The sequence below is a fragment of the Arvicola amphibius genome, chromosome 6 (genome assembly GCF_903992535.2).
Source record: "Arvicola amphibius chromosome 6, mArvAmp1.2, whole genome shotgun sequence".
NCBI lineage: Eukaryota > Metazoa > Chordata > Mammalia > Rodentia > Cricetidae > Arvicola > Arvicola amphibius.
In genome coordinates this window covers 3721535-3735222 of record NC_052052.2, presented here as the reverse complement: position 1 = coordinate 3735222, position 13688 = coordinate 3721535, and the positions used below count along the sequence as shown (strand labels likewise).

General features: G+C 53.6%; 1 protein-coding gene across 2 annotated transcripts in view; it reads left to right on the top strand.

Moving 5' to 3' along the window:
* The window catches only part of Nphp4 (nephrocystin 4), a 75078-nt gene that overhangs the window by 43095 nt on the left and 18295 nt on the right, over positions 1-13688 (top strand). Inside the window, exons 11-15 of one of the 2 annotated variants that reach the window (XM_038334520.1) lie at positions 4529-4590; positions 6221-6334; positions 6949-7100; positions 7198-7389; positions 8285-8472. In XM_038334520.1, coding sequence (XP_038190448.1) covers positions 4529-4590; positions 6221-6334; positions 6949-7100; positions 7198-7389; positions 8285-8472 — 708 coding nt within the window. Of the gene's footprint in view, positions 1-4528; positions 4591-6220; positions 6338-6948; positions 7101-7197; positions 7390-8284; positions 8473-13688 lie in introns of both variants that reach the window. The other variant, XM_038334519.1, reaches the window with a different exon arrangement.

The following is a 13688-nucleotide window of genomic DNA, read 5'->3' as shown; positions in this document are numbered from 1 at the left end:
TGATGACAGGTAGCCACTTTTGCCACCTTCCTTTACGTCTAATGAGGATTTCATTAAGGCCCATGCTCTTTCCTCCCCTCCCTCTCTGCGATGGGCCACACTGCCCCTCTCTGCTTTCACCCTATTCCAGCTGTTGCTAGGCACTCGCCTCCTGCCACTCTCTTTTCTTGCTCCACCTTCGGGGCTTTTGCTCTCCTGTCTTGTGGTTGACCACAGGTGACCACGGGCATCCAGCTAGCCGAGTGCTTTCCTCTACTCCCACCCCTCCACCCCTCACCCCACATGCCTGCTGCTTCCCAGTCCCTGGGGTTCAGCCCTCTCAAGAAGGGAGCTTACGCTTGGGGATGGAGAGCCCAAGCTGCCTTGTATGCAAGCCCCCACCCCCTGCCAAGGCCATCGTCAGGAAGAAGCCATGGTAACCTCATCCACCTTTCCAGAAAGAGCACCCCCAGCGCCTGCTTCTGCAGGTTTCTGCTGTACTGAAGGCCTCCAGTGCCACCAGGTCTGGGGCAGCGGTGCAGGGTGTCGCCCTGCCCTGCATTAGCCACTGTCTTATCCTGGCATCTTTCTGTGACCTTCGGTTCAGAACAAACACATGAGCCAGAGGGGTAGGGAAGTAGAGGTAGGAAAGGATGCTGCCCGTCCTATCTGTTTGCTGAGATGTGGGTGGCTCCCGAAGACAAATGATTTTTGGGTGGCTCCCTCGGTGATGCGGTGGGTGTCAGGTCCCACTCTCCCGAGCCCCTGTGCGTTAACAAGGTGAAGTTAAGGTGCGTTAACAAGGAAGTTTGAGGGTTGCGGGTGGGGGGGAACACTGCCTCGTGCCTCGGTCCCATCCTTGTCCTCCCTTCGGGGGGGGGCACCGACAGAGATGAAAGCCCAGCAAACGCTCACTCTTAGGGAGACTAGCCAGCTGTGCTAACGGACAGGGTGCAGAGTGCTGCTCTGTTGTGTTTGTAGTCCTGTGCGGAGTGACAGTGTCCAGCCTTCATGGTCAGGCTAGACTATGCTGAGGTCTGGCCAGGGCTGGAGGGGGCCGCCCAGTGTGTCCCAGGGGAGTCTCGCCCTATGGCCACCCTAGCATGCCCTGGAGAGCAGCCGTCTCCCTAGTGTGCCCAGAAGGCAGAGGCCATGCAAGCCTTGGGACTTTGAGGGACTCAAAGGGACCTGTGACAGCTCCGACTGGCATCAGAGCGTAGCCCTCAGCCTGACCTTCGGGAGCCCCTGCGTAGTCATGTGGAGGACACGTGGGCCTTTGAGGCCAAACTGGGGTGGACGCAGATGTCTGGCTGGCAGCAGTTCTTGGCCTGAGGAGACTGCTTGAGAGCAGGCATGTGCCAGGAGCAGTTAGATGGTGCTCAGGCAGGACACAGCCTACTGTGGCTGGGGAGCCTGTTTCCTTGTCTCTGGCAATTGGCCAGTAGCCTCTGCTGGCGTCTTGGGACCCACTGACTTAGTCTCTTTCCTCCGGACACTGAGATTGTGTGCCCCTGAGCTGCGCTGGCCACGTGGCTTCCTAGACTCCTTTGACCCAAGAGAAGCCATGGTCTCCATGCTCCCCTTAATGGCCAGGTCACTTCTTAAACCCAGAGGCTCAGGCCCAGGCACAGCTAAGTGATATCTCCAGCCCCAGGGATGGAGTCCAGCTTTCAAAGCCACCTTCTGGGGAGAAACAGCAGCAGCCAGTAGTTACTGGCTGCCGGTGGAACTCTCCCTGTGCAGGCCTGTGCTGATTGCTGTCATTAGTGCAGCACAAAGGGCCTTCTAGCTGTGGCTGGGCCACCATGGTAGATCTGATGAGTGGCACCTAGCTATAATTAAAGCCTCATTCAGCCGCGGTAACGCACACTAGCCGATGGGTGCAGTGGTGGGGAAAGTGCCTTGCAGCCCACCCTGTTCTGGAAGCCGTCAAGCTTGCAGCAGGCCAGCCAGCCACACGTGGTTGCTCCCCTGCCTCTCCCCTCAGGAGGTGGGATCAGTAGATAGGATAGAGTTGTGCCGTGTGTCTGGTCACTGGCTCTTCTCACTGTAAACGCACCTAGCTGACCTCACACGTTCAACACACCAGCTATCCCTTTGCCTTAGGGACTCCTATTGTATATGAGCTTGTTTGTGTTGGTTTGGGGTCATGTGGTACGCTCCTGGCATTCTGCAGGCGGATGTGGGCACAGAGACATATCGTCTTGGGGTCCAGTGTGTTGCCCTGGGGTTCCTGCCCAGTTGTTGCCTTAGCAGAAGTGGAACTTCAGTCAGTCATGCCCTTCCTGTGGGGCCATGGTGTGCCCTGGGTAGGGATGAGGCGCCAAGAGGGAAAGATTGGAAAGTGAGTGTCTCTTGGTCTGGATGGATTTCTTCTCCACCCGTATTTCTCTTGGGGTGTGGGTTGGGCCCTCGCAGCCTGGGTTCATAGCAGGTATCCTAAGAGGCCTGCCAGAGCCTTTTAAAGGCTGTTTTAGCTCTATCAGAAGGTAAAATTGCATGGTAAGTCACAATATAAAGAATTACCTGAGGAAACATACCATACAATACCCAAATTTGAGCCTGTGGGGGAGAAGCCGTAATGGGTCCCGGTGGTGTCGCCTCCAGCCCGTGAGCTTTTCCTCGCCCGGATGATGCACACAGGCCCGTGCCTAAGTGCTGACTTTCTCTCGGCTAAGGATAATGGCGCCATCTTCTGCAATTTTCCCTCTTTATAAAATCGGTCTGTAGGGTTTTCCAAGTCCCCATTTAGGGTGGAACAAAGTAGAGCTTTCCCGTTTCATCCTTGGGCTCTTGTAGGGGAGAGCTGCAGAAGATGGCCTGGGGACCTGGGCCAGGCACCCTGTGGTGCTCGGCTGGGTGGCAGCACCCATGTTTGCCTCCAGAGAGCTGAGGTTGTCCTGGGGAAACAGCCAGCTAGGCTTGTCTTCTGGCTTCCCCAGAGCAAAGCAGCTGGTGTCTCAGTCATAGGCTCCTTGGCCGCGAGTGTCTGTGTCACTGGGAACCCTGTTTTTGACATGTGAGGAGAGGGTGGGTGGTAGGTGGCAGCTGGCCCATGAGCTGTTCCAGCCAGTCTGGGGCATTTGGGTCTCCTGAGGCAGAAGCCCTTTTGGGTTGGTCCCCACTTCCATTCCTGAAACTCCCTGCCGTCTTGTCCCTATCAATGAGATCTCAACAAGACTTCCCCCAGACCCTCACAAGGCCTGGGACAAGCTGTGGCATCTCCTAAGGGACCCTCTGGAAAGCAGCAGAAGAGGCTAGGTCTTGTGTGCTCCAGAGCCTATGCTGCATACGGGGTTTAAGCAGTTTGTCCTGTGTCTCTTCTTCAATAGCAAGTGTGCTGACCTTATTTTTGTTTTGCTGCTACCCAGAATGCAGCAGGAGGTTGTTGGGCATTCTCCATGCAGGTGGTACAGAGGCAGAGACATTGCCCTGTGCCCTCTGCTGTCGGGGCCCGGGGTACCTGGGGAAGTGTAAGAGAGTCAGCCGTGTGGGCTGTGGGCCTTGTGAGGAAGAGAGCTGTGTGAGTGCCTGGCATCTCTGTCAGCCCCGTGAGGGTTGGACAAGGCCCTGGGGAGAGGGCAGGATATTTTTTAATCAAAGTCCAGCAGGGAATAAGGTTACCTAGAAGTGGCAGTGTCCCCTCACTGGGGACTGCAATGGGGTCCAGGGAAAGCATGGACATGAAGGACAACAGTCAGGCCGCTCCACAGGGGAACACAAGGTTTGTATAGCTGCACCCTCCTCTCTGGGGGCTGGCAGAGGTGGCCCTCCCTGTCAGGTATGCTGGAGTCTCACTGAGACAGCCCCTCTTACTGACAGGAAGTTGTGACCATGGAGGTGAAGGCCAATGGTGACACGTGTGCAGACGGTGTGAGGTGGAACATGGCTGTGATGTCTGCACAGACCGACCTCAGCTTCACTCCTGGCTCGACTGTTGTGCTGCTTGCTATAGGGCAGTGGCCCCAGTAGAGGAGGATGTCGCTCTGCAGAGGGCCTCTTGGGCCACTGGACCCTGCATTGGCCTCTGAAGGGTCACAGCTGTTGTCGTTCCTCTGGGAACCAATTGGAGGGCTGGCCTTGACCTCTGGGCAGACTTCCCCAAGGCACACCTGCGTTGTGAATGAGGACAGCCTGGGGATGGGCTGTGTTCAGGAGGTGATGTTGAGATCACCAGGGAGCCCACAGCCATGGTACACCAAATCAGGCTGGGCACTCCCCAAGGCAGCGGTATGGGTGGCAGAAAGCGTCCAGTGGTGGAGTAGTGGGTGTGTCAGAGAGCTTGCGTGTCCAGGAGCCATGGTCCTGTCTCGCGTGGCCCACACTTAGCAAGGCTGCTTGCTGCAGAGGGAAAGAGGTAGGCAGAGTGGGCATGAGGAGGCGCCTTGCTTCCAATCGCCAGGCTCAAAGGAGCTGTGCTGGCCACATTTTATGCAAACAGCCAGTTAGTTATACGCAAGTTAGAGAAGCGTAGTGGGCCCAGCTGGACTGGCATTCTGGGCTCTGGGTCCTGCAGATGCTCATGGCCTCTGTGCTCCCCCCACCCCAGGCACACCAGCACCGACAGACCAGGATCTTGCTGCAATCCAGGACTCTCCTATGGGACCAGGGGTAAGTCCAGGCTCAAGGGGGCTCTCGCATATTCTAGAATAAGGGGTCAGGTGGTTTAGGGCTTAAGAAAGGACTTCATTTGGATGCCAGGGTTGGGGGTGTCTCTGGTCTCCTCTGCCCCGTCCTGCAACCTGCTTCAATTAGCTGACTTCCGGGTCCAGCTGCCATTCTGGTGGCTCCCTGCCCAGTTAGTGATCCTGGACCTCGCCATCCACACTTAAAAACGCCACATTCTCCCAGTGGTGAGGCTTGTTGGGTCAGTGCCATTGACTGCCCAAGACACTGGAGTGTGTGGCCGTCACCCTTCCCAGAATGTCACAGACACCAGACAGCAGCTGGCCTGTGGGCCAGGCACTCAGTGTTGGCAGATTTTGGACCACAGCTGGCAGAGGCTGGACATCTGGACAGCCAGCTGGCAGTATTCACCAACATAGCCTAGAACTTACTGTGCAAAAAGAACGGTTCTTCCTGGCTGGGTCATTGGCAGCTGAGCAGGCTGGGGGCTCGTGTCCCCTGGCTGGGTCATTGGCAACTGAGCAGTCTGGGGGCTCATGTCCCCTGGCTGGGTCATTGGCAGCTGAGCAGGCTGGGGGCTCGTGTCCCCTGGCTGGGTCATTGGCAGCTGAGCAGGCTGGGGGCTCGTGTCCCCTGGCCCTAGGTGGCTTTGGCTACATGGCTTTTACCATCATCCTGAACACCGAACTTTAGGGAAGCAAGATTCAAGGTACAGTCTACACTGCTTCCTGCCTCCTGCTGGCCTAGTAGTCAGAAGGGGGCTGAGAGGACCCTAAAAACCCTTCCCATGCCCAAGGGCTACTGCCTGGCATACACTGCTCCTGCCCTCATCCTGCTGAGTCCTCCTCTGGGCTAGCTGTCCTTGCTGGCAGCCATCATCCCTCAGAAGTGTGCCCTGGCAGTGGAGTCCAGCTGTGAGTGGAGAAACACACTCCAGTGCAGCCCAGAGCCCCACCCACCCCACCGTTTGATATTAGTGTTCATTTCCCGCTTGTGACCATAAACTTTGTAGATAGTGCACTGAGATTATGTGTAATTCTCGTCGCAGCTGGCTGTCAAGGCCATTGTTATCCTTACAGAGGTAAGGAGATTGGGCAGATCGTGGTCTGTGGAAGCAGGGTGGAGATTCTGTCCTCAGACTTCCTGCTGTCCATCCAGTGTGGTCACTGCCTTGGTGGGGAGACTCAGTGGACAGGGAGCTAGACAGAGCTTTCGAGGTGTTCAGTGCAAGGACAGGAGCAAATCCAGAGGGATGCTAGCATCAATCCTGCAGCAGGAGCTCCCTCCTCAGTCACTTTCCCACTGGGACTGTCCTTATTCAAACTATGATGCATGAGAGATCATCGCACCAGGCCTCCCTATAATTATGAATTAAGGGTGTTTGGAGGGTTCTGGATTTCAGAGCACCACTGTCCTGGAGAGTGCTGGCATTATTCCTGGTGGTGATGTGTGGGAGTCGCCTTCCTCTCCCACAGGGTCTGCACGGGCACGCATGTGCTCTGTGTGTCTTCCTTTCCCACTGGGTCTACACGGGCACACGTGTGCTGGGGGCTCTGTGCAATGACTGGCATACCCGGAGCATTTCACCCAAGAACTCTTGTCTCTTGTCTTGCAGCTGTCGCTTTCCCAGCTGGCGGCCTCCCCACAGTCTCTGACTCCACGCAGCTCTTCCAAGATCCCTCCTCAGGCCCTGGACAGCCCTCAGTCCCCTCAGGGTCCCCAGCTCCAGGCAGTAAGTGTACCCACCCTGTCCTGCTTCCCTCTCCCACACAAGCTCATCACCTCCTGATGGGAAGGAAGTCTGATGGTTGCTTGGTTGGGTGCCAGGGCCTTGGGGTGTTCTTTGTGATGTGGGCTGTGGGATGGGAGGGGACGGAAGGGGACAGGAGAGGTAGGTGGTGCCTGACTTTCCACCTTAGACCTTTGCCACCATTCTGGGACCAAACAGGAATGTGGTGTCTTGCTGAACTGCTTGGCATTTGGTGTTCTGACATCAGGTGTCTCTGTGACACTGGCCTGCTCATAACATTTGTGGATTCTTCCTCGTTGCCTTGTAACTCACAGATGACGTTGCTGTATAAGACATAGAATGACCTGTTAACCTTGACTTACAGATAAAAAACAAAATCTTTAAAAAATTATTATTTATTTATTTTTACTTTGGCCCAAGTATTGCATGGGACAGATGCTAAAATCAGTCATTGGTTGCCTGAGATTAAAAACTTCCTGTATTGATAGTTGCTGAGCTGATGACCTCCCCAGAAGTCTTTTGGGCAGTAATCCTTGGGCCTGAGCTTCTCTGGGGTCTCACTGCACAGCTGGAGCCCTGATTTTGTTCTGCAGGAATCCGTGTTAGAAGGCAGGGTCTCCCACCTGGAAGCTGATCTGAGCCAGTCGTCCCTGGTTCCGGGGACCCCTGCTGTCGTTGATCATCTCCAGGAACTTCCCTTCACTCCTTTGCATGCCCCCATTGTTGTGGGGACCCAGAGCAGGAGGTGAGCCTCGGTGGGGGAGGCTTTGATGAGCAGGCTCTCGTGGAGAGGTGTGCACGGCACCGCCTGCGATTTGGACTGAGGGGTTTTTCTATTTCAGCTCTAGAAGCCAGCTCTCCAGAGCTGCGATGGCGCTCCTGCAGTCATCCGGCTTCCCTGAGATCCTTGATGCCAGGCAGCAGCCGGTGGAAGCCGTCAACCCCACTGACCCCGTGAGGTTCAGCCCTCAGAAGGAGGAGTCAGACTGTCTTCGAGGGAATGAGATAGTGCTGCAGTTTCTGGCCTTCAGCAGGTAGTCTCCAGGTGCCCATCCATAGTGCTCCCTAGCTTCCTCCTGCGGGCGATCTGACTCTCAGCATGGTCCATGTTCAGGCTTTGCCAGCTGGAACAGGGCCATCTATGTTCTGAGTTAATTGATACATGTCGTAATTGTGTGCATTTATGGGGTGGTTTGTAGTCTGATATGGCTATATGGTGTATAATGACTGTCTTAGGGTTTCTATTGCTGTGAAGAGAGACCATGACCACGGCGACTCTTATAAAGGAAAACATTTAGCAGGGTGACTTACAGTTCAGAGGTTCAGTCCATTGTCATCATGATGGGAAGCTTGGTGGCATGCAAGCAGACACGGTGCTGGAGAGGTAGATGAGAGTTCTTACATCTTGACCTTGCGGGCAGCAGGAAGTGGTATGAGACACTGGGCGTGACTTGAGCATATATGAGATCTCAGAGTCCACCCCACAGTGACACACTTCTTCCAACAAGGCCACACTTCCTAATAGTGCCATTCCTGTGAGCTTATGGGGGCCATATCATTCAGATCACCACAACCGAGTCAGTAATCAAGTTACCTTCATCTTAAACATTGGTGTTTTTCTCATACTGACTCCAGACTGACTGTCTGTTTTTACCTTATTCTGGCAGGGGCCCTCCTTTGTAAAGGCCAGAAGCCCCACCTTGTGCTGTCTTCTGGGCTAATTTAAACCTGCCCCATGCATGCCCAGTTCTCAGACTCCAGTGTTGCCCACAGCAGCTCCTCCAGCCAGGAGGTCATGGCACCCGGAATAGCCACCATCGTGTCCTCCGAGAGGACAAAGCTGCTCTTGGCAGTAACTGAGGAACCTGTCCTATCCCTGGGCATGCCACACACTGGGATGTCTGATTAGTTCCCTGTTGTTGTGTTCAGAGCGGCCCAGGACTGCCCAGGAGCACCATGGCCACAGACCGTGTATTTCACCTTCCAGTTTTACCGTTTCCCTCCTGAGACTACGCCACGCCTGCAGCTGGTGAAGCTGGATGGGACGGGCAAGAGCAGCTCCAGCTCTGTGTCCCATGTCCTCGTCCCCATTAATAAAGACGGCTCCTTTGATGCTGGTAAGTGGTGGCTGCAAGAATGCCTTGCTAGACTTTATGTGGGGCTGTTATTTTATAATTCTTTTTCTTTTTATTTGTGTGTGTGTCTGTCTGCATGTGGGTCTGTGTGTGTGTGCCTGTGTCTATGTGCCTGAGTATGTCTGTCTGTGTGTCTGTATATATGTGTGTGTCTGTCTTTGTATGCGTGCCCGTGTGTGTGTCTGTGTGTCTATGTGTCTGTGTATGTATGTATGTGTGTGCCTGTCTATGTGTCTGTGTCTGTATGTCTGTCTGTGTGTGTCTGTGTGTGTGCATGTGTGTGTCTGTGTATGTCTGTGTGCGTCTGTCTGTGTAAGTGTGTCTGTATGTCTGTGTGTGTCTGTTTGTGTGTGTCTGTATGTGTGCATGTGTGTGTCTGTGTCTGTATGTCTGTGTGTGTCTGTCTGTGTGTGTGTGTCTGTGTGTGTGCATGTGTGTATTTGTGTGTCTGTGTGTCTATGTGTGTCTGTATGTCTGTGTGTATCTGTCTGTGTAAGTGTGTGTGTATGTGTGTGTGTATGTGTGTGTGTGTATGTGTATGTGTCTGTGTGTCTCTGTGTGTGTCTCTATGTATGTGTGTATATGTGTCTCTGTGTGTATCTATATGTCTGTGTGTGTGTCTTTCTAAGTGTGTCTCTGTGTGTTGCTGTGTGCATGTGTGTCTGTGTGTGTGTCTGTCTGTGTATGATCATAATTAAAGACTAACAGCTGGAGTCCCCTTGCTATAGTGGGTGGCGCTCTCACTTGACGACTGTGCTCTCTGTAGTGAGGCCAGTTCTTTCCTTATTGTGAGCCATGCTGTCCTGTGAGCTTCTGTGACAGTCTAGACTTGCTTTCTGTCTTGTGGCCATGGCTCCCATGTGCTCTCTGCTCCCTCCTTTTCTGGGTCCTGGGGGTGAGTTCAAGTGTGGGGTTAGATGCCAGTCTCTGGTTTTTATAGGAGCTTTTGTGGTTGTGATGTGACAGCTTTGCAGCACTGGCCTCCTCTCTTGACAGCGCTGTGGTCGCTGTGTGTGCCCACAGGGCATGGGCTCTCTCAATGGCGCTGTGGTCGCTGTGTGTGCCCACTGGGCATGGGCTCTCTCAATGGTGCTGTGGTCGCTGTGTGTGCCCATGGGGCATGGGCTCTCTCAATGGCGCTGTGGTCGCTGTGTGTGCCCACGGGGCACGGGCTGTCTCAATGGCACTGTGGATGCTGTGTGTGCCCACGGGGCATGGGCTCTCTCAATGGCACTGTGGATGCTGTGTGTGCCCACGGGGCATGGGCTCTTTCAATGGTGCTGTGGTCGCTGTGTGTGCCCACTGGGCACGGGCTGTCTCAGTGGCACTGTAGTCACTGACTGTGCCCACTGCATGTGACTGAGTGTTTCTCTGGAGATGACACAGAGTCACAGTCTGCTTTGGACGCCTCTGCTTGACAAGCAGATGCTCCCATGATCTGTGCATCTCACCACCTGTCAGATGTGGCTCACTTGGGACAGGCAGGATAAACAGTGGCATGGTGTTTTGGTGTCCTCCGAGTGGCAGTGGCTTACTGCTCCTGGTCTCGTTATACACTGATGGATTTAAATCACACAGGCCAGAAAGATACCTGATGCATTTTCGTTAGTTCAGGGTCAATCTCATGAGACCACAGTAGGGCCTGAACTGCTGCTATCCCTTGATGTGGGCAGTGATGGGGGAACTACACTCAAATTCCAAGCTCAGGACAGACAGACATGGCTCCGGTACGGGAGGGCGAGAGTCATGGGGGATCGTGCAGTGCGTGAGGGAAAGGACTTGAGTCTGAGGCATTCACACACACGGCGCCAGTGGGGAAGAAATGTTGCCAGGCTAACGGGGAAAGGACAAGCCCTGTGCCACGGGAGAGTCCCGCACACCTCTCCAGCAGAAACACATCCATGAGGATGGCTGGACATGCAGCCTGAGAAGAAGGTTCTCGTAGAACTTGCAGGGAACGAGAACAACGCACAGTGGAGGTACTGTGGCTTCTGTCAGAGGTGTGTGCTCACGTGCTCATTACTAACTCAGATTGTATGCCATTCTCTGCCACGCTTCTCCTTCCCCAAACTTTCTGAACTGATTAGAAAGATCAGAACACACTTCTAGCGATGAGTCTGTGCAGAAATCAGACTGGAAGTGGCTAATTTTAAAGAGAACAACCATCGAAGCCTCGTGTGAAGACAACATGACCCAAGCGAACTGTGCTTCCAGGCTGATGTCTGTACCGGGAAGGAAGAGTGTGTCCTTCAGGAGACTTCAGGAAGCTTGAGGATAGACAGGACAAAACCTGGCACAAGCAAAAGGAACGTAACAGGAGGGAGAACAAGAATGCCTCTAGAACAGAGCGGGAGGGCTCTGCCCAGTGCTCACCCTGGGGATCACAGGCACAAGAGCCAGAGTTCCCAGTTTCCTTCCAGGGTCAGAATTAATGGTGCCAGACAGTATAGAAAAAAACATTTCTTTCCTTTATGTTCATTTATAACAAAGCAGTTGTGGGAACGTGCCGCTTGAGAACCAGCTGTGCCCTGACTTCTTCTGCCTCTGAAGTGCTGTGGTAGCGTCAGCTGTAACAGCAGGCTGGCCCCCTGTGGTAGCGTCAAACACAGGCTTTCTGTTGGTCTGAGCCCTCCTGGACTCCAGCCTCTGCTGTTCCTGCATCAGGCCTGGACAGAGGAGAGTGGGATGTCCCTGTCCCTCTCTCCCCCGTTGGATGGGCTGCTTCTTTCTGAGGACCAGAGTAGAGAAGCCAAAGAAGTCAGTCCACATGGAGGCCCGAGGCCAGGGGAGATGCTTCTTTGGCACTGTTGGCCTTGACTCTTTTGTAGCCAGCCTGGAGTGTGATGTGTTTCAGACCCTCTGAGAGGAGGCAACTGGCACTAAGATCGCCATATCCAGCGAAGTTGCCTGCTGTGGGACAATATTCTTACACACTGTAAAGATTTGTCACTCGTATTGGGTTAATAAAATGCTGATTCATCCATACGATTATGTTCTTATGCATCAGCTTAAAAATAGACTTATTTGAAACAAACCCTGTATCGCTGGGCACTTTAAAAACCAGACACAATGTTTTCAGAAGCTTTAATCACAGTGGGACGGTTGGAACTGCTCAGATGTTCTCCCAGAGATAAAGCATTAAAGATACAGAACATCAGTATCACAGGATACAAGGGAGCAAAGTGCAGAGGCAGCCTTACTTCCGAGGGCTGTGGCTGTTTCTTGTTTCCTAGTTAATTAAACATAGGGATCATCTTCATCCTTTCCTTTTTCTCCTCTCTGCCTTTTTGTTAAATGTGTGTGTGTGTGTGTGTGTGTGTGTGTGTGTGTGTGTATTATGTGCACCATGTGCATGCAGTACCCCGTGGAGGCCAGAAGAGGGCGTCCGGCACCTTGGAACCATGTAGGTGCTGGGGACCAAACTGGGTCTTCTGCAAGAGCAGCCAGTGCTCTTAACTTCTGAGCCATCTCTCCAGCCCTTCTTTTTGCTATTTTTGATCATGAATTTGCCAATTTTCTCTCCTCACTTAACTCATTTTTCTTAAGTCTTCTGGTTTTATAGATAAATGGTACGCAGGGCTATGAGTTTTTCTTTGATGATTGTAATGTGTCTCATTCACTCCAACAAGTCGGCTTTCATTGTTTTTCTAGAAACCCTCCTCCTCCTTCCTAAAGGATCTCATGTAGCCCAGGCTAGCCTTGAACTTACTGTGTAGCCTAGGTTGGCCTTAAACTCCTGATCCTGCTGTTTCCACCTCTTCAGTGCTGGGGTGACAGGTGTGTGCCACCAAGTCAGGCTTTCTAGAAAACCCTTCCGTGTTCCCTTTAACATAGCTACTTAGGATTAAGTTGTGAATTTGTTTGGATTAAATATTTATTAACGATTTCTAGTTTATGGTGTGGTATTCAGAGATCGGGGTTGAATTATTTCTACTTTATGGGCTGTACTCAGGTTTTCTTTGTGGCTGAATGTAGCCACGTTTTCCTGATGCTCTGAACAAGCTCACACTCTGTTCTTGGGGGTGCACTTGGTGTTCTCTGCGGCTGCCTGCGGGGTAGGTAGACCCCCTCTTGTGGGCTGCTAGATCTGCCCTTGAACCGAAAGAGCTACGTGCCGTTGTCACACTTCCTCTGTCCCTGCCCCTGTGTGCACCTGCATTTCTGCCTTACTTGGTGCCTAGGTATTCGCAGCTGTGGCGGTTCATCCTGAACTTTGGATGTCATATAGATGGAAAGAGTCTTGTCCTGTCGTGGCAGGAGGCATTTATGAATTGTGAAGGGGGTGGCCGGGTTGAACCAGGAAATACACTAGTGTCCGAACTGTCCACCAAGACTTGGGCCTGTGTGTGGGGCTGGGTGAGGAGGCCACAGGGATGTACCCCGAACGGGCACAGATAGTAAGTGGCAAGGGCTGCACCCTTGGGGAGGACAGTACCCCTGCCTGTGGGCCCTTTCTCAGTGTGGCATCATAGCTTCTGAGCCCTCAGGATGACACAGGGCTCTCAAAGGGTCTTCTATAGGAGTTCCAGGCATGGCAGCCAAAGAACTGTTGGTCTTGGCTGGTCGGGAGCGCAGTGGGCTGTGCCCACAGTGTGAAAAGATGGCCAACTTGTTATGACTGGCCAGCAGGTACCAGAATAAACAGCCCCAGGCCTGCTGTTCTCACTCCTGCCCAGTGGCAAATCCTCCACCTTAGTGCCACATGGACAAAGGTCCTGTGTGTCCTGTTTCCTCATGGTCCTTGTGCATGGCCTGGCATCTGGCATGGCACAGTGTTTGCTGAGAGGACTTGGTTGTAGCATCGAAGGGGCCTGGCAGCTGGTGGATAGCATGTGATGGAGCAGGGAAGTGTGGTGCTGGGAGGACACCACCTGGGAACATGAGGGTCCAGCCTGGGACGTGCCAGACTCAGGGTGTCCCAGGACCAGGAGAAGCTGAGGTAGCATGTGGCGGACCTGTGCCTCTCGTGTCTCTGGGGCTGGCACTGCTCCCAACACTGCTCCGCGGTCTTGATCTGACATTGTGGTAAGCCTAGGCTTTGGTACCCACAAGGCTGCTTCAGAGCCCGTGGGTCTCTGAGAGAGCTGGGCAGGCTCTTGTCTGTGAACAGGTCCTAAGCTGAGGACTCAGGACTGGCCAGCAGGGCCAGGCTAGGGTTGGTGGTAACTTTGTCTGATCCCTTCCGAGATGCCACATAC